Below are 26246 nucleotides of genomic sequence, written 5' to 3'. Positions count from 1 at the left end.
TCTGAATCAGATGTTCCAGCAATATTTGCCGTTCGCAGAACAAAGAGGACAGTTTCCAAGAAGTGTTAACCAGTAAAGAGATTGCATACTTCATAACAAATTATGTAGAATCTGCCAATGGTATATTTGATGCTGCACATGTGCTGAAGATGGACTGTGTGGCAAAAAGATTGTATATAGAGTAGCACGACATTGTGCACTACAATATAACATGTGACAGGCTTTGCAATTTCAAACTTGAAATTTGTCAAAAATTTAAGGCATATTTTGATGGTTCGTAGCTCTAGCTCTTTAGATGGTCACAAAAAAATCCTGTTTAATGCTATCTGAAGATTTGAGGTTACAAGAAAAAGATGTTGAGTCTTCAACTCACTTCCATGTATCCATGGTTATTTGAAATATCAGTGTTCAAGATACCAACTGTACTTCAGAATTTTGTCAAAATCTGATTTTTTTTCAAATACCCACATGTAATATTCTTTAAATCATAGTACAATATATGATAAAGAAGCAATACATTCCCCCCCATAATATTTTCACATGATAATACTTAGGCAGGTTTGAAAAACAAAAATAGAAAAATTGCCCCCTCTAAAATTCCCCTTTAACAGTTTCACAATCACGATGCAGAACTCGATCGTTAATTACCTCCCATTGATTGTCTACCTAAAAAATAATTAACACGGTGTCAAGTGACACATAAATGTCAAAGTACACACTTAGAAGGAATTTAAAAAAAAAAACATTCTCACTTCCAACTTGATTAAATAAAATCTTTGAATTCACTTTTTATTTTGATAAAGATTTCAAAATTAGTAAGAAAAGATCAATTAAGTGGGCTAATTGAATAAAAATACCAAAGCAGGTTCAGGTGGAATTAAAAAGTTTAGTCACTCATAAAATGAGTATTTATAATAAACCAACTCTTTTAAAATTGAAATTAATATATGAAAGGGAAATAACCTTTTAATAACATTTCAATGTTCATTTTTTTTGTATAATAAAACTCGAGACAGTATACAGATTTTGACTCGTGTAAAACTGCATCATGATCACGGTGCCCAATTAACCCCCAAAATATATAATTTCTTGTAATACTATTCATATTTTGAAACAAAGCAAAAACAAGAACCTTAGTCTAATTTATTGAACATTTCACAAGTAACATATAGATTATAAAGATTTTTCTCTGATATTATCTCTAATAACAGAAATAAATGACAAGAAAATATGAAGACCTTGGAATGACATCTGACCTCTATAGATCTGGTTCACATAACAATCTTTGTAATATTCCCTTGTATAAAGCACTTGGATGACTTGGAGGGTATCTGACCTCTACAGATCTGATTCACATAACACAGGCTATATAACATTCCCTTGAAATATAAAGCAGTTTTATCATCACACACTTGAAGGCCTGAGATCTTTTGATTTAGGAATCCAAAAACATGTATCTAATTCACAGGTGTTGGAATACTTAAAAAAAGTATGATTTATTTTGAAAATTTTACAGAGGTATCCAATATTTCTGAGATACCATATAGTTAAGTAAACTATGAAAGAACGTAACATGGACGGACCTTAAATATTGCCAACATTTTGGTGTAAGGTGTAAATTAAAAAATATTTTAAAATAACATGTATCATGGCATAAGTGTTATAAAAATAAAACCAACTGTAGACATACAATATAGACTTAAGAGTGATCAATGAAAGATGACAAAACATTTTGTGTCCAATGGAATGCATAATGTAAACCTTGAAAATGTTTATAATAAACAGCAATAACAGCATAAATAATACGAAGTTATATTTAATTATACATACATAAATTGCATCATTTTCTAGGATGAATCTTGCATATTTAGGTAATGACATCTTGTGTAATTAGTGAATTAAATTAAAGCTATACTTGCATATTGCCTAAGAGACCTGATGGAAAAAAAACAAGCAGGTAGGGAAGTACATCCAATAAAATATGTTTAAGCATTTTGTAACAGAATAAACTTGGTTTAAATGTTCTAATTTGTGTTGAATAAGCCCTCTCACAATTACAGATAATGTGTTGGTTTTTTTTTGAGAGAGAAAAAGCAAGACAATTTACACAAACATATCACAGAATTAAACATAATGTCAACAAACTTATTATTGAAGTATATACTGGACAATCATTTCAAAATCTTTTCCAATGTCTGAACAAGTGTTTGAGTATCACATCTATGTGTAATCTAATGCTATAACAAACAAACACTTTGATCTCCTAATCCCTCAATGAATTTCCTGTTTGGTGTTTTAACATAGTGTATTGTGCTGAGAGTTGTTGCCCCTTTGATCCTATCAGGCCAGAATGGCTCCTTTGACCTTTATGCCTTTGCTTTGTACATAATCTTCAAGTGTTCGTGCAATTTTCTACAAAAGACAGATATAAAGGCAGAAAAATCAGTCATTGATTTCTGGTAAAATTTCGAATGAATTTCCTCTTGTCTATGGGCAGTGATGATTACGAACCATGACAAAAGATTCTTCAGAACATTTCCAATAACACCTAGGATGAGAATACCCCCAAAGAGCTGGGATTTTGTTAGCAAATTAATTTAGGATAATGGACAACACAGGACAAATTGATTGAACAAATTAATTGAAAATGGCCTGATAAGAATATAAAGGAAAGCCAATTTGATCCTGAGCTGGCATTTACCTTGAAATGAACTGCACTTATCAAAGAATATCTGAGGGTTTGTGATATTATTAACCTACCCTTCTTTCCATGGAGTGAGCCATCTCATAGGCAGTTTTACCATACTACAAAAGATAATAATATAAAAATTCAATTAAAAAATTAAGACATCTCTTATGTAAAGTACCTCCAAATAAGTACAAGGCCCACTTGTAGTAGAAATTAAAATAACAAGACTGCACTTCCTGGTATGGGAGAGTTCAATTCATCATTTCAAAAACAACTGGGTTCAAAACAATGAGTTTTAGTACTATCCCTTTCACTACTTGTAATGGTATCAAGATATTTGATTGCTTTGTGCTGCGTGCAACATTTTTCTGCTAGCAATAAGGACAATATTTTCCACTCAGTCAGTCAATAAAAATCTGCAATCAATATAATACATTTACTTTTAATATGGAACAGCTATATGAAAAAAATGTGTACAGGCAAATATGTGAATTACATGTACCAGATTTTGGACAGTGATATCTGCACCCTTTTGTAGCAGTAATTCCACCAGATCTTGGTGACCATTGATTATAGCTACCATTAGAGCTGTCTTCCCATCCTTATCCTGAATATTGATGTTAGCACCTGCTACCAGCAGGGTCAAAGCCACACTGCGGTTACCATTCACTGAGGCTAAAAATATCATTAACAAAGAATATTTACCTCACCTCACAAAACCAGTGATCAAAAAGATGTGGAAATCTTGTGAACTAAATCAGACATGAAGTCTTAACAATGATCTTCAACATAAGTTAACACAAATCAAAGTTACAAAAACACCTGAAGATGGAAAAAGATTAGTAACTGTTGACTTAACTCAATGTAAGGAGAGTTTTTGCCAAACATTTATTCAAATCTGACTTACTTATTGCATATACGTATTACATATACATATTGCATATGTGTATATACCGTTATACAAATAAGGATTTTCTTACAAGTAAACTCAACAAAAACAAGAGGCCCAAGGGCCTTAACGGTCACCTGAGTATAATACAACACTAAAGGATCCATGGAAGTATAAAACAAAATTAACTGATAGACGAAGCAATATTGCCCAAGAATTTCAAACATAGGTAATCAAAGATTACGAAGCTCACCTCGACAAATGTTATCTATAAGTAAGGCAAATCTCACATAATATTTTTTAAGTCTTACAGGGATGATAATGAATGCAAAATATACAAATACAAAGAACACTTGCCTATTGTGTAAGGTATTCAATATATACAGATATTTTTTGTCACTTGCCTAGTGCTACAATTCAGTACACACAGACTTGGGTATATACAATGTGGTTATTTGCCACTTGTCACTAATTACAGTAAGTCACTCTGGCTCTCTGTGATTCTTTGTTCACTTTGATAAAGTATAAAACAACATCCAGTCTCCTGTCAACCACAACTCCTAGATACAAGTGACACTAACTTAGATCACCACAGAGTATACATACTGTGTACAATTACACCTTTTGCTAAATATATAAATAATCTTTATGTCAATCTTTTATACTGCTTTCCAGGCAAGAATCTGACTTTGAACACACTTTACTCATTTAAACCAAACATTCATTTTTATTGTATTCTCATTCAATCAAATAACCTGTTAATTAAATTATATACAAGGATTTCTTGATTAACAATATTTAGCAAAGGGGAGTAACTCTCATTTGCTTCACATCACAATTGTGTACTCTGCCTCCTAGATACCCACAAGCAAAGAAAAGGCACATTTACTTATAATTAAATTTAATACATGTATTTACATTGATATTATTGCATTTAGCTTGTTTGCTTAGTACTCAGGGGCAGAGGAGAAGTTTTTCAAAGCATTAATGCATTTTGCTATTAATTAATCAATAGAACCCCACCCAAGCTCAAGAACCCCTGACCCAGGGGTCATGAAATTCAAAATTTTGGAAGAAGCATCCTTTCTCATCATAACTATGTATTTAGTTTGTTTAATTAATACCAAGGGGCAGAGGAGAAGATTTTCAAAGCATTAATGCATTTTCAGTATATAATAAATAAGTCCCCCCCCCCAACATGGAACCCCTGACCAAGGGGCCATGAAATTCACAATTTTGGAAGAGGCACTCTTGCTCATCATAACTATGTACTTGGTTCATCAGCTCAATACCCAGAAGCAGAGAAGATTTTCAAAGCATTATTTTCAGTATATAGAAAAAAAGCCCCCCCCCCCCCCCCCCACATGGAACCCCTCACCAAGAGGGGCCATGAAATTCACAATTTCGGAAGAGACACTCTTGCTCATCATAACTATGTACTTAATTCATCGGCTTAATACCCAGGAGCAGAGGAGAAGATTTTCAAAGAATTAATGCATTTTCACTATATAATCATCAGAGCCCCGCCCTAACACCAGAACCCCTGACCCAGGGGCCATGAAATTCACAATTTTGGAAGAGGCACTCTTGCTCATCATAACTATGTACTTAATTCATCAGCTTAATACCCAGGAGCAGAGGAGAAGATTTTTAAAGAATTAATGCATTTTCACTATATATTCATTAGAGCCCCGCCCTAACACCAGAACCCCTGACCCAGGGGCCATGAAATTCATAATTTTGGAAGAGGCACTCTTGCTCTTCATAACTATGTACTTAATTTATCGGCTTAATACCCAGGAGCAGAGGAGAAGATTTTCAAAGAATTAATGCATTTTCACTTTATAATCATTAGAGCCCCGCCCTAACACCAGAACCCCTGACCCTGGGGCCATAAATTTCACAATTTTGGAAGAGGCACTCTTGCTCATCATAACTATGTACTTAATTCATCAGCTTAATACCCAGGAGCAGAGGAGAAGATTTTTAAAGAATTAATGCATTTTCACTATATATTCATTAAAGCTCTGCCCCAACACCAGAACCCCTGACCCAGGGGCCATGAAATTCACAATTTTGGAAGAGGCACTCTTGCTCTTCATAACTATGTACTTAATTCATCGGCTTAATACCCAGGAGCAGAGGAGAAGATTTTCAAAGAATTAATGCATTTTCACTATATATTCATTGGAGCCCCGCCCTAACACCAGAACCCCTGACCCTGGGGCCATGAAATTCACAATTTTGGAAGAGGCACTCTTGCTCATCATAACTATGTACTTTATTCATCAGCTTAATACCCAGGAGCAGAGGAGAAGACTTTTAAAGAATTAATGCATTTTCACTATATAATCATTAGAGCCCCACCCTAGCACCAGAACCCCTGACCCTGGGGCCATGAATTTCACAATTTTGGTAGAGGGCTCAATGCTTATTACAATCATGCCAACAGTTTGACTGCTTGATGTCCAGGAGTAAAGAAGAAGATTTTTAAAGATTGCATTAATTTTGATGTTTTTAGCCCCACCCCTCAGGTCCCAGGGAGGCAGGGGCCATGAATTTCACAATTTTTACTCCCCTTCACCCATAGATGCTATATGCCAAAATTGGTTGAAATTGGTTCAGTGGTTCCAGAGAAGAAGCTAAAAATGTTCAAAAGTTTACGACCGATTGACGACGAATGACGACAGACAAAAACAGATAGCAATAGGTCACCTGAGTGACTCAGGTGACCTAAAAACTAAAAATCCTACAAATATTATCTGCTTGGCAGTACAGGATTTATTTTTTAGAAAACTAAACAATTAAAAATCAATGTTTATGATTATTTATCCTAAAGTTTGAGTTTAACAAAGAAACCAAACAGTCAAGGCCTCAACATTTACCATAGTGTATAAGTGGTGACCATTCTCAAAACTCACCACAGTGTATCAGTGGTGTCTATTCTCTACACTTACCATAGTGTATATTGTGTCCAAGTGGTGTACATCCTGAATACAAACCACAGCGCATAACTAGTGTCCATTGTCAACATTCACCACAGTGTATAAGTGCTGTACATCCTCAACACTAAGTGGTGCCCATCCTTAACACTTAGCACAGGAGGTGGTGTCTATTACTCCTTACCACCACATATAAGTGGCCTCCATCCTCAATACTTGCCACAGCAAGTGGAATCCACCACTACCAATACTTACCACAACATATACGTGGTGTCCATCACTACTTACCACAGTGTAAAAGTGGTGTTCATCACTATTTACCTCTGTGTATACTACTTACCACAGCATACTTCATGGTATGTTTACCATTCGATTTCTCCCAAGCATGGGATATTATATGTTTATCATTCAGCATCATTGTTGAGTACTCCTATTATGACAATTATCAAATATTGCATCCTGGGCAAGCATTGCTCTACTCAGGTAGGATTACTCTGCTCCTTACACAGGTGCTAGTGGACATAGCTCATATAGGCAAACTTGCATTGCCCTCAACCTTTATGTATCAGGTGCTAGTGAGCATGTTTCATGAAAGTGGACATAGCTCATATAGGCAAGCATTCTTTGCCCTCAGCCTTCATGTATCAGGTGCTAGTGAGTATGTTTCATATAGGCAACTTTCACTTGCTCTCAGCCTGTTGTTTATCCAATTCCACAGAGTAAGTTCTATCTTGTTTAAGTCATAACTTGAGTCTTCTTTTTCGATGCTGCTGATAAATACTTAGATCACTGTGTGTTAGATTACCTAGCTGCATGAGTCCTATAGGCAAGTTCTAGCATTAGATTAATAAAAGATGAAAACTCAGTAACTCCCTTATTGTTTTTTGGGTAATAAATTATAAGTGGTATTCATCACTACTTACAACAGTATATAAGTGATATCCATTCTCCACAATTGCCACAGTGTGCTAGTGGTGTCCATCACTGTTTTCCACAGTGTATAAGTGGTATCTTTCCTCAATATCTACATGTACCACAGTGTATAAGGAGTGTCCATCCTCACCACAGTAAAACTTTTCTAATCTGGACATCACTTGTTCCAGAGAAATTGGCCAGATTAAATAACATTCAAGATTAGACATTTTTAACGATTGAATTCATTGACATGTTCACATTGTACATGTACCAGGCAAGATTTCGGAATACACAACATCTGGATTAGACAAGTTTCACTGTACTTACCACAGTGTATAAGTGGTGTCCAACCTCAACACTTACCACAACATATTAGTGGCATTATTCCTCAACACTCACCATAGTGTATAAGTGGTATACATCCTCAACACTTACCACATTGTATTAGTGGTATACATCCTCAAAACTTACCACAGTGTATTAGTGGTGTACATCCTCAACACTTACCACATTGTATTGATGGTATACATCCTCAACACTTACCACATTGTATTAACGGTATACATCCTCAACACTTACCACAGTGTATTAATGGTATACATCCTCAAAACTTACCACAGTGTATTAGTGGTATACTTCCTCAACACTTACCACAGTGTATAAGTGGTATACTTCCTCAACACTTACCACAGTGCTTAAGTGGTATACTTCCTCAACACTTACCACAGTGTATAAGTGGTATACATCCTCAACACTTACCACAGTGTATTAGTGGTATACATCCTCAACACTTACCACAGCGTATTAATGGTGTCCATCCATGAGAGTGGTCCCTCAAGTTAACATCCGCTCCATCTTTGATGATCCACTCCAGGAGTCGAGTGTTCCCCCCATCCACTGCCCAGTGGATAGGTGTGGATCCACCCCGGTCATAATCATCATACTTAGCTCCATGTTGCCTAAGAAGCTTCACAGCTTCAAACTGACCAGCAAAACATGCCAACATTAACCTGTTGAATTTTCAGAAATTTATTTTGTTGAAAAGAATGAAAATATAAATGTGCAATTAAACATGTTTTATATGGATGATGAGTAATACACATTTAATCATTTTTTTTTCTGTGTTTGTGTGTGTTTGTGGGGGGGGGGGGGGCGGGTGTTACTTGTTATCAAAGTATTTATGATTTACAATGACATTTTGAGCACCAAACACTCTTAAATTATGCCAATATCTAAGTTACCAAAATATTATATGTACATTGGTTTACAGCAGATACCCAGAGAAATTTTCAGTCTTAATTCAATTTTCAATGAATTTTTCAATAAATCGGCCAATTTCATTCTCTTGGAGTGAAAACTGATGAAACTTCAATTCAGACAGTAATTCTGTTTTGTAAAATGAATGCTCCTTTCCATTTCTGTATGTTAGCATCTTTTTTTTCCTCGGGTACTGTACTTACGCTGTTTTGCCTGAATCATTTTTGGCATTAACGTCTGCTCCATGTTTTATCAAGATCTCCATAATACTAAAAATACAAAAGATGACAGTGAAACCTATAGAATGCCTGCTCGTAATTTTTTTTTTATGAAAAAAATTTCAATTTGCAATTTAATGTGCTAACATGAATATATAGACCTTGAAGCAATGCAAACATCAATGCAGGTATGCATTCTTTATCTTAAACATAACCATTGACATTCCAAAGCCCATTCTTGAACTCTCTCTATTAAAGCTATAATGTGAATGACCACATAATCTAAGTACTTATATAAACTGCAAATTTACTCTAGTGCATAGATCAGATACCCACAACCGAAGACATGACATGAACCAAAAAGCTCTCTGAAAATCCAAAAGCAAGACACAGACCCTAAAAACAAAATTTCACTCATCATATATTTAGACTGATGTAGTTCAGTACATCATTTATTATTTGAAACAATTTTTATGTGTGAAATTTTTCCCCTCATTCAGTCTCTTTCCAATATTTTTTTAACAATGAAATTTTCAATACTTTTGTCTCTCCAATATGTTTACCTTTCTCCTGTATAATCTTTTTGCCTGTTATGGAAGCATAATAAAATAATTAAGTTTCTAGGGATTATCTGTCAGATCACAAAATCATCTTTGAGACCATAAAATAAGTACAGTAAAACATGCTTCTACTGAAGTGCCAGGGACAAACAATATCCATTTATTATATACACAACTCATTATATCTGATGAGTTTATATACATTTTAAAACCACAGGAAATAAAAATCACTTCACTGTTAAGTGTAAAATCATTATAAGTATGTTTGCTGTAACCATATTTTAATGTACTTTGTAATTATCTTTCTGATCAATAATTTTAAAATCCATCTGACAGATTAAAAAGTACCAGTAATTTATCTCTCAAGCCAAATTTTGGTTAGTACAGAAAGTACCAGTAACACAGTGAGTACAGTAGTACACTGAGACTAAATAAAATAATTCTGGATAGGCCATATCTAAAATAGATATGTTAATCATATATAATGAATTATTTGGTATTTATTTCTCTGACCAATTATGAAGTACTTTTCCATCAGACCAAGTAACTAGTATCCAGTGTTATCTGTCACAACACTTTTCTGTTAGTATATATACAGCTACATGCTGTGACAGCAGGTAATATAACTGCATTAAAACAATGAGTGTCTCACTGTCCATATGATAAGTATCAAGTAAAATTATTTCACTTATCAAATAACTACCCAGTTATTGTCTGTCTGATTGCTTGTTACTTAAAAACTGTGTGCTGTTATTGTCTGATTCTTAAATGTTGAAACGATAATATGCAGTATGTTAGCTGTTTTAGCACATGCAGTATATTTGTTATATGATAGTATGCAGTATAACTGTTACCTCTATGATCGTGTGTGATATACAATCTAGCTTCTATAGAGGTAGAAGTAACCAGTCTGTTAGACCACCCATGTTATGATAAATTGATTTACTCAGAAAGACACATGTATACAATGAAATGGAATGACATACTCAGTGTAGCCTTTCTGTGAAGCCTGCATAAGTCCAGTGAAACCATACTTATCAGGAACATCAATTGGTACATCTCTGCAAATAAAAAATCAAAAAATAAGAGCTACCATTTACATATTCTGTGGAATCCCATCCAATAAACTAGTATTTTTAGATTTTTTTTTTTTTTAAACAACTTAAATGAATGAAAATAATGTTCTTATCACAAGTTATGTCCCCTCCTCTTTCTGCAAAACAAGACAGCTAGGATTGAGAAATTTTAGGTACTTTATCATGTCTTGATAATATCAAGAAAGATTTCATTTATCTATATATGACTGCACCCTGAGTTACTCTCTCTCTCTGTTTCTATATATATATTATATACTGAAACGCAAAAGAAACGCAACAAGCAGTAATCTACAAATATTTGAACCTTTTAACTAATGATTTTCAAAACTGATTACAGTTGAGTTAAACTCGATTTAAAAAAATCAGAGATTTGATAACAATGTTAAATGATTATCTTTTAACTTTAGAAAGTAACACAAGACTGTTAAAACACCCCCCTTCTCAGCCATTAAATTATAGCGTGGAAGACTGCCACGCACAACAATTGCAGCTTGATTTCCACGATGCAATAGGTTCATCAATCTCGAGATCTGAGCGAAAAAAATATTCTTTGCCATTTTTAAATGTCCGTTTTTCAGATGAGGAAGTCGAATTTTCTCTAACCTAGCGCAGTATAGTAACACTTGGACTTCCGGTCCACGGACTATCATTCATGCTAATAATACGTATGATCCTGTTGAGGCGTGTTGTTGTGCATTTTTGCATTTGCAATTCTCCATCACCTTTATTTTCAGATTTTCCAGCTAGAGCATTTGAAATGCATACTTAAGTCATTTTCGGGAAGCCTTGGCATCTCTTCCGGAAACGAAAGAAGAATTTATTTTGCGGAATATTGCTGCATTACTTATGATAAACAGATACAAACCCTTAAAACTCCATATTTTTGTCAAATGTTTTGTTAAACATGCAATTTTTGACTTCTATTAAGGGGCTCAAACTTAACTTCCGGTTATGGCATGAAAATCATTCAACCGTTAAATTATCGATACTTACAAAGTTGAAGATATCCGTGCTTTTTAGATACAAAATTTTTTCCTTTATATAATTTTCCCCTCTAAAATATGATGTTGCGTTTCTTTTGCGTTTCAGTATATATATATGCTCCTCAAAGAATTGCAGCAACTATTAAATACCAAGTCTTAAATACCAACTCTTAAGTTAAATCAAACAATATTAATTACAAATTATAAAGGTTCTTTTATCAATTAGTATTAAAAAGGAATGCTAAATTAATGTTTGTTAACACAAACATATCCTTCCTTCCCCTTTAAACAAACACTGAACTGGTAACCATCAGGCCTATTACTAGCTGATGTCATTCTTCCATGACAATGATACAAACATATTTATCATTTGACTGCCTATATCTATCTCTGCTTCTTTATAATCTATTTATAGTTTTTTTTTTATTTAAAAATCTCAGCCACTCTACCCTGGCTTATTTTTTCCCTGGCTTTATGACTTACTCCACAATATCTACAACACCCCATGCAATGATCACAATTTTGAGATATATATTTCATTAAAATGCCATCATATGCTTGGCACTGAATACCAGAATTAATTTTTCATCCCTGTACCGGTTCTCCCAGTTTTATTACATTTCCTGCATGGATAGAGAATCATTTAGATTATTTGCTACACACACCAATCTTTTTTTCTTTCTTTCTCATATCTTCATTGATTTTCCCTGACCAGGTATGAATTTTATCACCATTAAATCAATTATTGATACCCAAACTTCTAAAGCAAAACTACAAAGCATTCTGAGGTGTGAAAACATTTGATGTATGTAAATATAGTTGCTACCCTGTTGGGTTACAACAAGGACACTTGGAAAACCAGTTGGTGGTGCTATGAGAAACATGGTCCATTTCATACTGGTAAATAGAAAGGAACGATTTTTAATAGAGATCAAACTGTCTGTGTAAATACTCTAATCCAAATCATTTCTATAACGATCTACAAGCTGATTATAGGTTAACCATAATTTGACAAGAGGAACTTGATTTGGGACATATCCTTACATTGATATAGCATTGATTTCATCAAACAAACAGCCTTGATAAATGCATTACACATTTCAATACACAATCATAGAAATAAAAAGGATCTTATTGATCAGGCTAAAGAATTCCATTACTAACAATAGGAAATTGGAATGGTATAGTATGTGTTTTGATAGTTTTTTTTTCTCCCAATTCGGGAATGACAAGCAATATCTATCAAAATAAAAATTATATTAGTTTACTAAGTAAACACATATGTAAACATAGCTCTTATACCTTCAATCATCTAGACCTGGACTATTCTTCTAAAACTTCTATATAAAAATATTAAATTACATCAATGCAAAGAAACAGATACTTTACTTTCAAGTCCTTAATTTTGAACTAAACCAAAAAAAAAAAAAAAAAATCAGTGATTTAAAAATGGATCCAGAACTCTGAAAAATTCTATGAAAACTTTTTTTTTATGATACAACTGTATCTTGGGATTACATGGAGATAATACTATGAACATGTTTACTGGGTAAAATTTTGCAATTTCCATGTAACAAAGCATTTGCATGGGGGTAATTTTTGAAGAAGTTAACGATGACGGACCTAATTCATTTCTGCAATAGATTTTTTATTCAAATTTTAATATGAGGCAAAGTGACTTTTGGTGAGTTAAAATCAACAAAAAAATCATATGGTCATCGATGTAGATTTTTAATGGGGAGCGTTTCAAAAGTTGGTAATGGAAATCAATAATTACTATAGGAAGTAATGGGAAATTGCCAGTGTAGGGTATAAGAGTGATCATTGAAAAAAAATTCTGCAATAGAATTTTTATTCATATTAAAGGACAATGTTAAGAAGACAATTTACCAGCAAATTATGCCAAAAAATAAATGGGATCGGCTTAGATTTTTCAGGGGGGGGGCATGTCAAACTCAGGTGTAGGGCATATTTTGGGGGAAATTTTCAATGAAAATACCTTGGCCAAATAAATCATTTATTTATAAATTAACAAATGAATATAAATCGAAGTATTTACAATATTTTTGAATTGAGAGGAAACGTTTGAATATCTTTAAAAGAATTAAAAATGTATATTTTTTCTCTTTTGCAATACATAATTAAGTCAATTTGATTCAAGGCATATGCACAGTATTCTGCACAGTGGCGTGAAATTTCGAATGAGGTCCGTTGTCCTTAAAGAAATCACAGAACGTGTTGATTTGCTGATTAGTTTGATACCTTTTTGAAACCATTTGCATGATGAAAATTCTTGCAGAATTTTACTCATCACCAAATTCTCAAAAAATTTCCCCAGCCAAACATTTCCATGTTTACAGAGAGCTACAAATGTTGGTGGAAAGCTATCATTTATGGGCAATAAGCTGTAATTCATGGTCTGAAAACTATGATCATTCATGGGCTTAAAGCTATCAACCAAGGGCAGAAAATATTCTTGGGCAGAAAGCTTCAGTATCATTCCTGGATAAAAAAAAAACTATCATTCATGGGCAGATCGGATCGAAAGCTACCCTTCATGGGCTCAAAGCTGTCATGCAATGTAAGAAAACTATTGTCCATGGACAAAAAGCTTCCAATCACGGATCATCATAATGAGAGTGAATTTAAGTGTCACAGTATCAGTCTCTAATCAGTAGCTGTATTTGTAACCAATGAAATATGAATGTATGATGAGTCTCTCAAATTCATTCATTTATTCTTTCCTTTATCTAACTGCAATGACAATTTGAATCTTCAAAAAAAAAAAAAAAAAATTAAATTATACTTTCTGGTGAGCCGGTTTTGTTTCAATAATTTAGACTATAATGACACATTGAATCTTTATGAATAAAAAAAACTGAACTCATAAATAATTTTCTATTATATTTATATGATTTCTTGTTGCGGTTATGTTTAATAGCGATTCTCTTTAACCACTTAAACTTCTTTGCCACGCATGGTCACCGATTTTGATGAAACTTTGCCCATTTTTACAACTTGACACCAGAAACATATATCAAACAAAATTCCGTTGCTATGTGTCTTGGTTGCCATGGTAACAGCCAGAAAAGTTGAAAAAATTGAGATTTTCAGCTACTTCGAATCTTTATTAAGCCTTAATAAAGACTAAGAAAAACAAACAAACCATTCTCACAAAAACATGACACCTTGTTGCCACTTATGCTATAAAGAAATTATTTAGAATTTATCTCTAAGTGAGTGGTAACCATGGGTACATTTGGAATACATTTGAGATGCTGAAAAATGCTGAAAAATGCTCAATATTCACAAATGATAGATGTTACATGATCAAACTCAATCAACAACTTAAGAAAAACAATAAAAAATATTTGACCTTAAGTAATCAGGTATTGGCAATATTATTCTAAAAATAACTTTCATGGTTGCCATGGTAACACAGTGTTACAATGCAAAATCTGTTGCTATGATTGGTTTAATGCTACTATCTTGAGGAAAAACAATAAAATTCATGACTGGCACATATACATCCTTAGGACCTTGCAACACCAACAACATAAGAAAAATTGGGATTAATTGTTTTTCTGCAGTGTAACCATGGAAACAACGTACTAGTTGTTTAAAGTGATATTTTTTTGCTGCTTTAGGAATTCACTTACCTTTTAATCAAGAAACATATTATTTGACTAACCTTGAATAGTACTTATCTGGTAGAACTAAAGTTGAATATCATATATTGATAAAGTTTGTTGAAAAATACAACACTGTTGCTATGGTTACCAAGAAGTGAAAATGTTCGATTTTGTTAATTTTATATCAATATTAAACCCTATGTGCCAGCTTTTTGCATCCAGTTAGAGATTGGGTGGTAGTCAAAATTGAAAGTCAGGTTAGTTATTCATAAATATCAATCATAAAAGTTTTGGGAATCTACAAACAAGGGTACGTATCCAAGGAAACATAATATTTTTCACATTTTTAAGCATATTTTTTCGGCTAATTTCCATAGCAACGCTCTATTTAAAGAATTAAATTTGAAATTTTTGAAATGTGAAAATTAGGGTCACACCAACGCCTTTAGAAATTGATCATCAGTTATATAGAAATATGTTTTTTAAAAAGATAGGATAAGATTGAAATACTAAGAGAACAAATTCAAAATCCCTTCGTGGTATTAAAACCATGGCAACCATTGCCAACCCATAAGAAATATCATATTTCATCCTTGGCATATGTTTCAAGGATCTTTTGTCTATTATTTGCTTGCTTTTCAACCTATAATTGTTTTTATTATTATGTGTATGACTTTTTAATATTAAATGAACAAGATTATTACTTCTGAATACTTTGTTTCCATAGTAACGTATATAATAGCTGGTTTACCAAACTTGTTTATCAAATATTTAAGACACCAGACCTTCAACTTTCAGAAAAAATCGTAACCACTTGTTTGCTTTGCCACAAACGTTAATTGTGGGACTCTGAACATGTTGAAAAATGCCATTTTTTAAACTTTAGAACGTGTTGCTATGGAAACCATGACACGTAGCAACCAATTTTTGCCTGATTTGAGTTTAAGGTATCAAAGACTTTTATCATAGAGAGTTTGAAGAAATTCTGAGACTATGCGTGCCACAGCTCCTATATAAAAGTTCAAGTCATTACAGAGAATGGCTCTTAACTACTAAATCTCTTTGATACATAACAAGGAATTTATTATAATGCATGGTTATGATATCATGTTTTTGTACATTTTCTCAGGGGTATGACCTACATGTCTTGCTTTAATTTAATGCCTTATAAATTTAATCATTACTGTCTTTCAATACAAAGTCCAGGTTTCAATACATTTTATTGATCACATGAAGGTTTATATGAAAAGCCTTTTTGTGCCAAAATGTTTTCTGAAAAGTAAAGACTTGTAACTTAATAAAACTCAAGAGAATTCTTTCATTAGTTTTGTCTGTGATGACGTCAAATCTTTCAATTAAATATTGATCATCAGAATTTATATAAATTTGGTCCTAAACACACCTGGGAAAAGGATATATTTACAATAGGTCTCTCAAATTGCTTGTAGAAAATCCATATTGTTAGGTATACATGTGTAAAGAAAAATCCAATTTTCCATAGAAAAGTAATACTTATCCTTTTAAGTAAATGTTTTACATTGAATATCAAATATGGATTGGGTCTGAAACATCAATTAGGCCGCATCATCTAATGCTGCACTTAAATCAGATACTGGCGTGGAATTCAATCTATAATATAATCTACATTTTTTTCAGCTTTTATAAGAACCCAATTTTAAAAAAATGCAGAGAAATCTAATTATCAACATACAATCACATTTATATACATGAGTAATAAACAGTACAATAGTCACAGATCTTTCAAAACTACAAACCATTTAAAACTTGATCGTGTGTTACTTTTTGTAAATGATCATTCAATGCACAAAACTGCTAGTGATTTAATAGGTCACTTGTGATAGTTGAGTTTTTGGTACCACTTCAAACTTATTCAACCTTGTGGATTTTAAACCATAAGTTCATGTTTTATTGAAATGTTTGTTCTGTCTTGTAAAAGTAAAAATATCAGTCTTGGTTAGGAGTTAGCCTGTCAAACTCAGCTAGCCAACCACTCAGTTAAATACATAGCAAATCACAAGGGTCAATATTCAAATGTCCAACAAGTTCAAGTAGCACATATGTATGCACAAAGTACTCACTTGCCCCCAATTCTGAAAGAAATGCAAAATCTCTTTGCTGAAATTAACTTCAGAAAGACGTGCATAATTTTACTATTTAAATTCATTTAACTCGAAGCAAAAAAAAAATAGAGCTTCAGTTATATTTTACTTGAGTTTAATATTTGAATAAAAACATGAAAGTTTATTCTTATTTGTAAATTTTCATAACATACAAAAATAGTACCTTTCATAAAAAAAAACATATATTCTCTTCACCTGAGTCACATAAATGTATATAAAAGGCAATGCATTATAAGCATGATAAAGATTTTATGCATGTGTCAAGACCTGACATTTTCAACAAAGTCTATATGCTGTTCAATTGTCCTTATGGGGGTATCATAAAATGTGCAAAATGGATCACAATGAACTTCCAGTATATTAAACCTGAGTATAAAACACACCTATTTAAAATCTTTTCTTTTGCTATGATTGGCATGCTTTTATAACTTGTACTGAAGAACCTTTGATGTGTATTCAGAAATTGATTACATGATGGAATGGTCCCAGGTTACAACTGTCTCTCCAGGAAGGAGTTTTATGAGCCTGCATGAGTATGCACTTCAAATTGTCTTAGCAGGTGCATGCAATCCAAATTTATATACCCAAACTGTTTTTCACAGATAGTACATATAAAGTTTGTTGATTGCAACTACCAAGCATAAAATAATCATTCAATGTGTGAACTTTTTATGTGACAGTCACTTGAATTTGAAATTAATACACTACCTTTACCCCTCTCCTCAAAACCCAAACAACCATTACATGTCTTTTTTAAAAGATTTTTTTAGTTTGAACTTTGTAAATGCAATCCATTATTTATTAAATTGAAAAGCCTGAGTTAAGATCTTCAGGCATGTTTAACATATACACTTATGGAACACATATATCTATAACCCCCTGACCAGGTGGGGCTGTCTATCAATCTCTGTGCATTAAGTAAATTTGATCTCTCACAAATACCAGATTATCACTCATTGAACACCAAATTTATCAAATCTTCTGACAAACCATGTTAAGGATTTGCCATTTATATCCAGCTACAACTAATAGAGGCTCAAAGATAAAGCCCAATTTGTTTTCTCAAGGTCATGGGACACTAAAAATGAACTATAATGGGTCTCGTGTAATCTTAAATGTAAATATTATTTCAAATTTCACTTTATTAACAAAGAAAGCAAGTTTGATTGAAATGAAACAGCTAAGGGACAATACAGGACTGGAAATTAAATGTTACAGGTAAATATTCAGAGAGCTAGCAAACTATCGAGAGTCAGCTGACAACCATTTCTTTGTAAATTCCTTTCACTAAGGTTACCATCAATTATGGTTACAGTCAATTTAGCATGCAGGAGAATTTGGAAAGAATAGTAAGTACTTTGAGTACAGTTTGAAGAGTAGCTACAGATGTCAAAATAAAAAGATGACCAGAATGAGCAGAAATACCTGGGATGAGATAGAGATGAGTTGCTTATACCCATAACACCAAACACCCCCCCCCCCCTCTCCTACAAACCCTGCCCCCTCTGTACCTACCCAGTTTCCAGTATTCTCTCTATTTCCATGAGATCTTCCCTAATAATGGCTCTGTGTAGATGCTCTCCATTGAGTGGTTCCTCTACAAACATAAATACCATGTATAATTATAGTCTATGCTGCTATTCCTTGAATTCAACACCAATTGTAGATATGCATGCTGAATTGGTTTACAGTCAAACCTTATCTTGAAATCAATTGGGCTGAGAAAAAACTTTGAGATATCCAAGTATTTGAGATATCTAGATTAAAGTACATTTAGGAAAAGTGGTTGGGAATTCCAACTTACTTTGACATAGCCATGATATTTGATTTGAGATACAGAAGTTTAACTATATATGGCATATGTATGTCAAAATGTATTCACAGTATATATAGAGACATATACAGTAAAACATGCTTATAGCAAAGTGCCAGAGACAACAAATTTTGATTCGTTATATATCCGATAAGTTCAAAACAGGTTTTAAAACCAAAAGGAAATGAAAATCACTTTGCTATAAGAATGAATTCATTATGTGTTCATTGAAACTATGTTTTACAGTATGCTGTACTAAAATACTTGTAACTCATATGAAATTTTCTTTTCACTGTTGCTCTTAAGTGAATTCTCTTATCATCTTACTGACTTACTTGTGGTACTGACTTACTAGTGGTAGATACTGTTAGGTGTGGACTCCATTCAGTTTTCACTGACTTACTAATGGTACTGACTTACCAGTGGTAATGACTTACTAGTGGTAATGACTTACTAGTGGCAATGACTTACTAGTGGTAGATACTGTTAGATGTGGACTCCATTCACTGTTCTCATTGACTTACTAGTGGTGCTGACTTACTAGTGGTAACTAGAACTGTCCAAAAGGGACAAATACCCCCCGCTGGGTTTTTCAGAGAAGGTACCAAATCACTAATGTTTTCTAGATGTGAAAGGTGTTCACAATTTGCTTTAATCTTTAGAGTGAAAATTTAATTACTCATAATATTTTTTTTATGAATGAAACTAAGGTGCAGCCTAATAAAACATCAATACTAATAATTACAGTGTTTTTTATTACATTGAAAAAATAGTTTGCAACTATCTGTCATCTATGTGAGACATGATGCTCTGCAAATTGATTGTTGAAAAAAAAAATCATAATTAATTATACAAAATCAAATTGATCTTAGTACCTTTATATCAAACTCATTTTAAAAATAAAAGGCTGGTTCCACTAACTATGTATTTAGACAGACATAAATTACAATTAAGAGACTTAGACAACAGAGATCTTTACTTCTTTCTGACCAATTCCCAGGAGATATAGATAAGACCTGCTTGATCAGAGATGCCCTAACAGCTTCCCACACTGAACTCATTAATTAATCTTTAACTGGATGCATGTCCACTCATTACTACCAAGGGACAAATGGATTTACACTATCTGCTGTGTAATGTAAAAACTGTTTTTAATACTTCGTGTTTTTTTTTTTAGTTCTAATGAGTAGTTTTAAGCTGTAGTTCACCTTTTTGTACAGCTGTTCTAGATTCTATGTCTCAAATCTTAGACATGGACTCGAAATGACTCAGTCAATAAAAATGAAAAAAGAAAAAAAAAAAACCTGTAAAATGCAAAAAATTATCAAATAATGTTGAAAATACCAGGTGCACATCTTCATATGGTAAATAAAAAGTGTACAAATTTTAATACAAATCTATGCAATAGTCCCTGGGAACAGATCGGAACAAAACCACATAAAAAAAATGAAAAAAACACCTGTAAAATGCAAAAAAATTATCCAATCATGATGAAAATACCAGGTGCACACCTTCATATGGCGAATAATAAGTGTACAAATTTTCAGACAAATCCTTGCAACAGTTTCCAAGAAATGGTCCAGACAAAATCTTGTCTATAGACAGACGGACAGCTAGACAGACAGACGGACATGCTGATTCCAATATACCCCCCCCCCCCCTAAACTTCGTTTGCGGGGGGTATAATGCCTTACTGGTGGTAATGACTTACTTGTGGTAGATACTGTTAAGTGTGGACTCCATTCACTGTTCTCATTGTTGGTCATGAAGCGGATCCTATATTTGTACGTGGTCTGAGGGTCTGCCCCTGTGACAACGTGTGAGGGAGCATATCCCCTTTAAATAATACATACAGAAATTAATGATGATTCTTACAACTTCAATTTATGAGATGTTCAGAAAAGCAGCTCTTTTGATTGTTTTTATCAGGTTGCATCTGTTAACATCTCAATCCTGAAATACTGAGTCAATTTTAACCCAACTTGCCACAAAGCAACCTTCAGTAAAAAAAGTTTCATGTTTTTAAAATGAAGGACTTCATTCCAGTAAGATATAATCAGGAAAAAGTGAAAATATAGCAGTGGCTTTTAAACAGAAGTTCAGTTTCTCATTGCCAGCATCTTGATATTGTGTAGATTCAAGTCTGTGTAAGTCATTGACTCTGGAGTCAGGAATGGGCACCATAGCAATACACAGGTTACACTGGTATATGTATATATACACAGTAAAACACGCTTGTAACAAAGTGCCAGAGACCGACAATTTTGCCTCATTATAAACATAATTCAAAACAGGTTTTGAATTATATCCATTAAGCGTTCAATATGTTTTAAAGTCAAGGGAAATGAAAATCACTTCGCTATAAGCGTCATTTCATTAAAAGCCTATTTGTTATAAGGTTGTTTTACTGTACAGACTTCCTCTACAACAAAAACGCTATATTTTTTTTTTATAAACTTGGTATATGTACCAAGCATCAATTTCCTGAAGACTAAAATAGTTGAAACCATGGACTCTAATACAAAAGCCACAATTTGGGGTTCCATTAATGTAGAAATTTATTTGAATGGAAGAGAAATGTCTCTCTGGTGAGCATTGCTGCCCATGGGCTACTTTTTATCATGTTCTGTAAATAATACATTGTAGGAGTCATCATAAGACCAATTTATCAGTCAAGTTTCTCTAATTGTTTAGCAACAAATAACTTAATCAAAAATGAGTATCAAAACTTTGAAAATGTTCCAACACTGATCAAATACTAAAATCAAATATTGTGTAATATTATTGACCAAGACATCCATCAATGCCATTACTTAAGTAACAGCTGATCTTAAAACAACAAGATCCCAGCTGGAAATCTACTAGATCAAAGGTGTTTCTCATAATCAAAAAATAAAACTTATTTCCAAATTCCTACAGAACTGGAATAAATAATCAAACAGAAAAATACATGAAAGACCTATTAGCCATTATACCATTTATTGATTGTCTAAGTATCAGGACAGAATTAATATTCTTGTTAGATTCTGGTATGTGAATTGTAAACCTTGTGGAAGATTCTGAAATCAAACCTCTCTGTAAACTTGAAAATGTTCATTCGAAAGAAAAACTAAAAAGAAAACAAATCATCTAAGGCTATCGAGTAACATTTAGCTTCTTGTGAGGGAGAAATTTCTTTTTCAAGGATTATAATCTCAATGATTCTCTAGCACTACATTCACACTATAAATTCCAACAGATACAAAATAAACCCATCATTGACTAATACCTCAAATCTGTATTTACGATTCATTTCTTTACAGTAGCATTAGTGGCATGTCAATAGAAACAGATTTATCAGTCATTCAAGGTGTTACGTGATTTTTTTTCCTTGAGAATTGAACATGCTATCTAGACAATGCGTGATTGCTAATCTGCCATACTTCTGTAAACATCCACCCATAAAAATGAATTTGTGGGGTGTTTTGTTTGACTTGATTTGTTGCTAGGGTACCAGGGAGATTGTCACATTGAAAAAATAAAGTTAGTTCATACTTGAAGTCTAATACATTTGCAAATGGTTCTGTTTATATAGCATCCAAAAAGCAATTTTAATATATATATATATATATATATATATATATATATATATATATATATATATATATATATATATATATATATATATATATATATATATATATTTCTATTGAAACCTGCTACTTACGTGTAGACATTTCCCCACTGGTTGTGTCTGTCCTGTTCCTGGAGACACACCTTTACCAATTCCTTGCCTCCCACCTCCTCCTTAGCTTTATCCAGTGCTTCATTCCAGAACAATTCAATGCTGTAATGAGTGACTTTTCCTACCACTGGGGGAGGTGGACGAGACACTGAGAGAGAAATACATATTTATGACACATGTAGTTCATGATCTCTGCTTAATACACTGTATTCATTTTTCTTGCATTTAATTAAAAACTTGTCAGTTTATTGGAGTGTTCAGGAAAAAAATATGGAGTTAAGATTATTTGATAATATATCATAATATGCATGATATATGCCAGTAAATTGTAACACTGTACAGAGTTGTGGAAAACTTTTTCAGATAGCCAGTCATTCAGATTGGCAAGAAGACAGAATAAGCCGGTCCAAAGTGATTTTTCTGGTCCGAAATAGTAAATCGCAAAATTAAAAAAAAAAGCATAAAAATTATTCACTTCATTACACATCTATTTACTTAATAATAATATAACATTCAGTCTCCATTTCCAAGTCCTCTTCCGTTTTCGTTTTTTGCATTTATAACAATACTAGATTTCACTGCATTTGGGCAGGTGAGCATATATAATAGTTAATTTTTTTGAAAAATTTATGCATTTGGGAATTAAATGATTCTAAAAATTGAATAAATTCTGTGCATCGATAACAAAGATATCAACACGATCAATGAAAAAACGAAATTGAGGACAGTCTGAAGTATTAGATTTACCTCTTTCCCCAACTGTGTTTGAATTCTTTCTGTCGAAATTTTTCATATTTAGCTTGTCTTTATCTGTTTCTTTATGTTTTCTACCTAATTCTGCCCCGGTTGTAAATTTAATAAGTCACAAGACCATGCTGGTTTCCCTTTCGTTTATAGCCTAGATCTTGTGTAAAGAAAAAGTATAACGCAATCGCATATAAGGTACGATTATTAAGCTGGGAAGTGCGCTGATGATAAAAAGAGAAAAAAAACAAAAAAAAAACTTAACCAAAAAAGGGGCCGGTCATTTGGACCGACATCGATTAATGGCATTTATACCAGTCACACGCATTTTTTGCCGGCATGAACGGCAGTTTTCCACAACTCTGCTGTATACATAATATACACAAAAACAAAAGTAAATGAAAACAAAAACACCTGCAATATTATTGAAAATCAGCATAAATAAAATTAAATATTATTTAATAATGCACTTGCAGTTACTCCAATGTCAATGCAAGGTTAATAAATTTATTTGTCACCAAGGGAATTCCATAGTCTTACACTGAGAGTAATTTGTATAATTTAGGTTACTAGTATCAGGGCTCTCACACCACTTTTTGGGAATGGGGCTGGGAAAATAGCAATCTTTAGGGAAATTTTTGGATAACCATTATGCTTAAAAATCATGATATACTGTGTATCTGGTCTTTGTTATCAACTAAATTTTTGTTTTGCAATACTGAAGAATATGAATAGCAAGTTTAGTTATTATATATATCTAACTACATTTTCTCAATTTTTTTTTTTGAGAAATGACTGTTGGGAAAATTAACACATTCTGATTCAATTGGGAAAAAAGGTACCTTTTTCGAATAGGGAATGGGGTCCTTGAACTATAGAAAATAGACTATAGACCATCAAGAGCCCTGGTTATGGTTCATATTTGATGATATAAAAAATGAAATAATTGCTCGTTTAATTCCTGACCACTTACAATTTCCAAGATCCTTTATTGACCAGGCTTTTTCAAAATTACCAAGGATCGATGCTTATTTTATGATAAAATGGCATTTTTCAGTATCTTATCAATGTTTATTTTTATCTTTTGTATTTTAATCTCCATATTTTGGAGTTTTAAATCCTTGATAGTTTGATAATAATTGAGTTGTCACTTTAACCCAACAAAACAACTGGTGATTTTTTTTTTCTTCAAATCAACTACGCATAATCTGAACTTCTTGTACTTAGTCTTTTTAAATCACAGGAACGTTTTGGTTGGTGAATTGAATTTTGATGTCTGTAATGTACAATCTCTATGGACAATGAACTGTCTTATCAAATATAAATAAGATGAATTTTTAAAAAAAAATGCTTCTTGATAAGTAATCAGGAGACTTAATGCGCAAGATTTTAGTGACTGGAACTTCCCAGACAATTCCAGAAACATTACTATATCTAGTGTATTATGAAAAAAAAATATAATTTAGATCAAGTAAATGAAAAAACAGAAATATTTGAAAAAAAAACTTTCTTCCATCTAACATGTCAAAATTAATTTTAAACTCACAATTTTTTTTACAAACTTTAACGAATATATTTTACAACTGCATTCAGCTGATGGTGATACATACATGTATTGCCGCCATTCAACAATAACATGCATAATAATTTCTTGTGATGGAAGCATGCATGATTTATTCATTGAAACATTTTTTAATGAATCATAATAATTATGACATTTTTATGGAAAGTCAACAAATGTGTATTTTATTAATTTATGGACTTTTATGATTTTTTTTTTTTTAATAAATACACAACAACTAAGAAGTGCTTCAAAATTAATAAAGACTGGCTTATCCTCTTGAATGTATGTGTTTTCTTGAATATGTAAATATAATAAGCTGGTTGATATATTTGTATGGTTCAAAATGAAAATGATAAAATATCGGGGCATTTTCTACAGAGCAAGTAGACAAATACAGCACATCTTTTTACCAATCAGTAAAACAAGAAACTTGTATGACATCACATCTACTTTTTTATCATAACATAATAAAGTTTATTTACTTCTTTATTTTAATTTATTCGTTTGCCTTGCTTTTTTTAATCATCGTAATTGTGATTTAATCGGACATTCATCATGCTGATAACATCTTTTCTGCTAGAACACTTGAGAACTTCCTGTCAACAGTAAACAAAGTGCTCGGAGATTGATATACCATTTATGAACAGCCTTAAAAAATCTCTTTTCGTTTAATCAACAAACTTGACGTTTACTTACGTGACATTGGAAATTAATGCCCTAGTCAAATGCACAATCCGTACGTACAATTTCCAGATATGGAATGCAGCGCTCTTTCCCTTGTAGCACTCTTTTGTGATTGGAGATAAAAAGATTGATAAATATTAAAGATAGCTCGTACGTTAAATTATTCCAAGAGGTTTTTTTAACCCCCCCCCCCTTTCCCAATTCATAGCTTAGGAAAGAATTATGGCAGTCCGAGCTGAGAAATATCTGATTTATAATTGCTTTTAAAAAAGAGAAAAAAAAGAAATAAGAAATACTCTTTTTTTTAACACCAGCAAGAATTACTTACTATTTTATTTTGTCCATTTTCCTTTTTCGTGATTTTCAGTTAAGTTGTAAGACGTAGGCTGTCACA

The 26246-nt window shown here is 32.7% G+C and overlaps 1 protein-coding gene across 1 annotated transcript; it reads right to left on the bottom strand.

The window, feature by feature from the left end:
• Positions 1-1129: 1129 nt before the first annotated feature.
• LOC133180975 (fibronectin type 3 and ankyrin repeat domains protein 1-like) lies at positions 1130-25957 on the bottom strand. Its single transcript, XM_061315460.1, has 10 exons — positions 25865-25957; positions 22843-23008; positions 20848-20972; positions 18839-18920; positions 10457-10531; positions 8896-8961; positions 8231-8445; positions 3192-3364; positions 2761-2805; positions 1130-2412 (listed from the first exon to the last, which is right to left on the bottom strand). The coding sequence occupies exons 1-10, from the start codon at positions 25869-25871 to the stop codon at positions 2341-2343; spliced, it is 1026 nt and encodes a 341-aa protein (XP_061171444.1). The 5' UTR covers positions 25872-25957; the 3' UTR covers positions 1130-2340.
• Between the last annotated feature and the right edge of the window lie 289 nt (positions 25958-26246).

The sequence above is a fragment of the Saccostrea echinata genome, unplaced genomic scaffold (genome assembly GCF_033153115.1).
Source record: "Saccostrea echinata isolate AGI-Se365-2 ecotype Australia unplaced genomic scaffold, CSIRO_AGI_Sech_v1 ptg000008l, whole genome shotgun sequence".
Lineage (NCBI taxonomy): Eukaryota > Metazoa > Mollusca > Bivalvia > Ostreida > Ostreidae > Saccostrea > Saccostrea echinata.
The sequence above is the reverse complement of the archived record's forward strand: the minus strand, read 5'-3'. Positions and strand labels throughout refer to the sequence as shown.

Coding starts and splice junctions, on each gene's coding strand:
- LOC133180975 (XM_061315460.1), bottom strand. Junction 18,921..20,847: donor CTTAACAGTATCTACCACAA/GTAAGTCATTAC, acceptor TTATGTTTGTAG/AGGAACCACTCAATGGAGAG. Junction 2,806..3,191: donor ATATCACTGTCCAAAATCTG/GTACATGTAATT, acceptor TATCTTTTGTAG/TATGGTAAAACTGCCTATGA.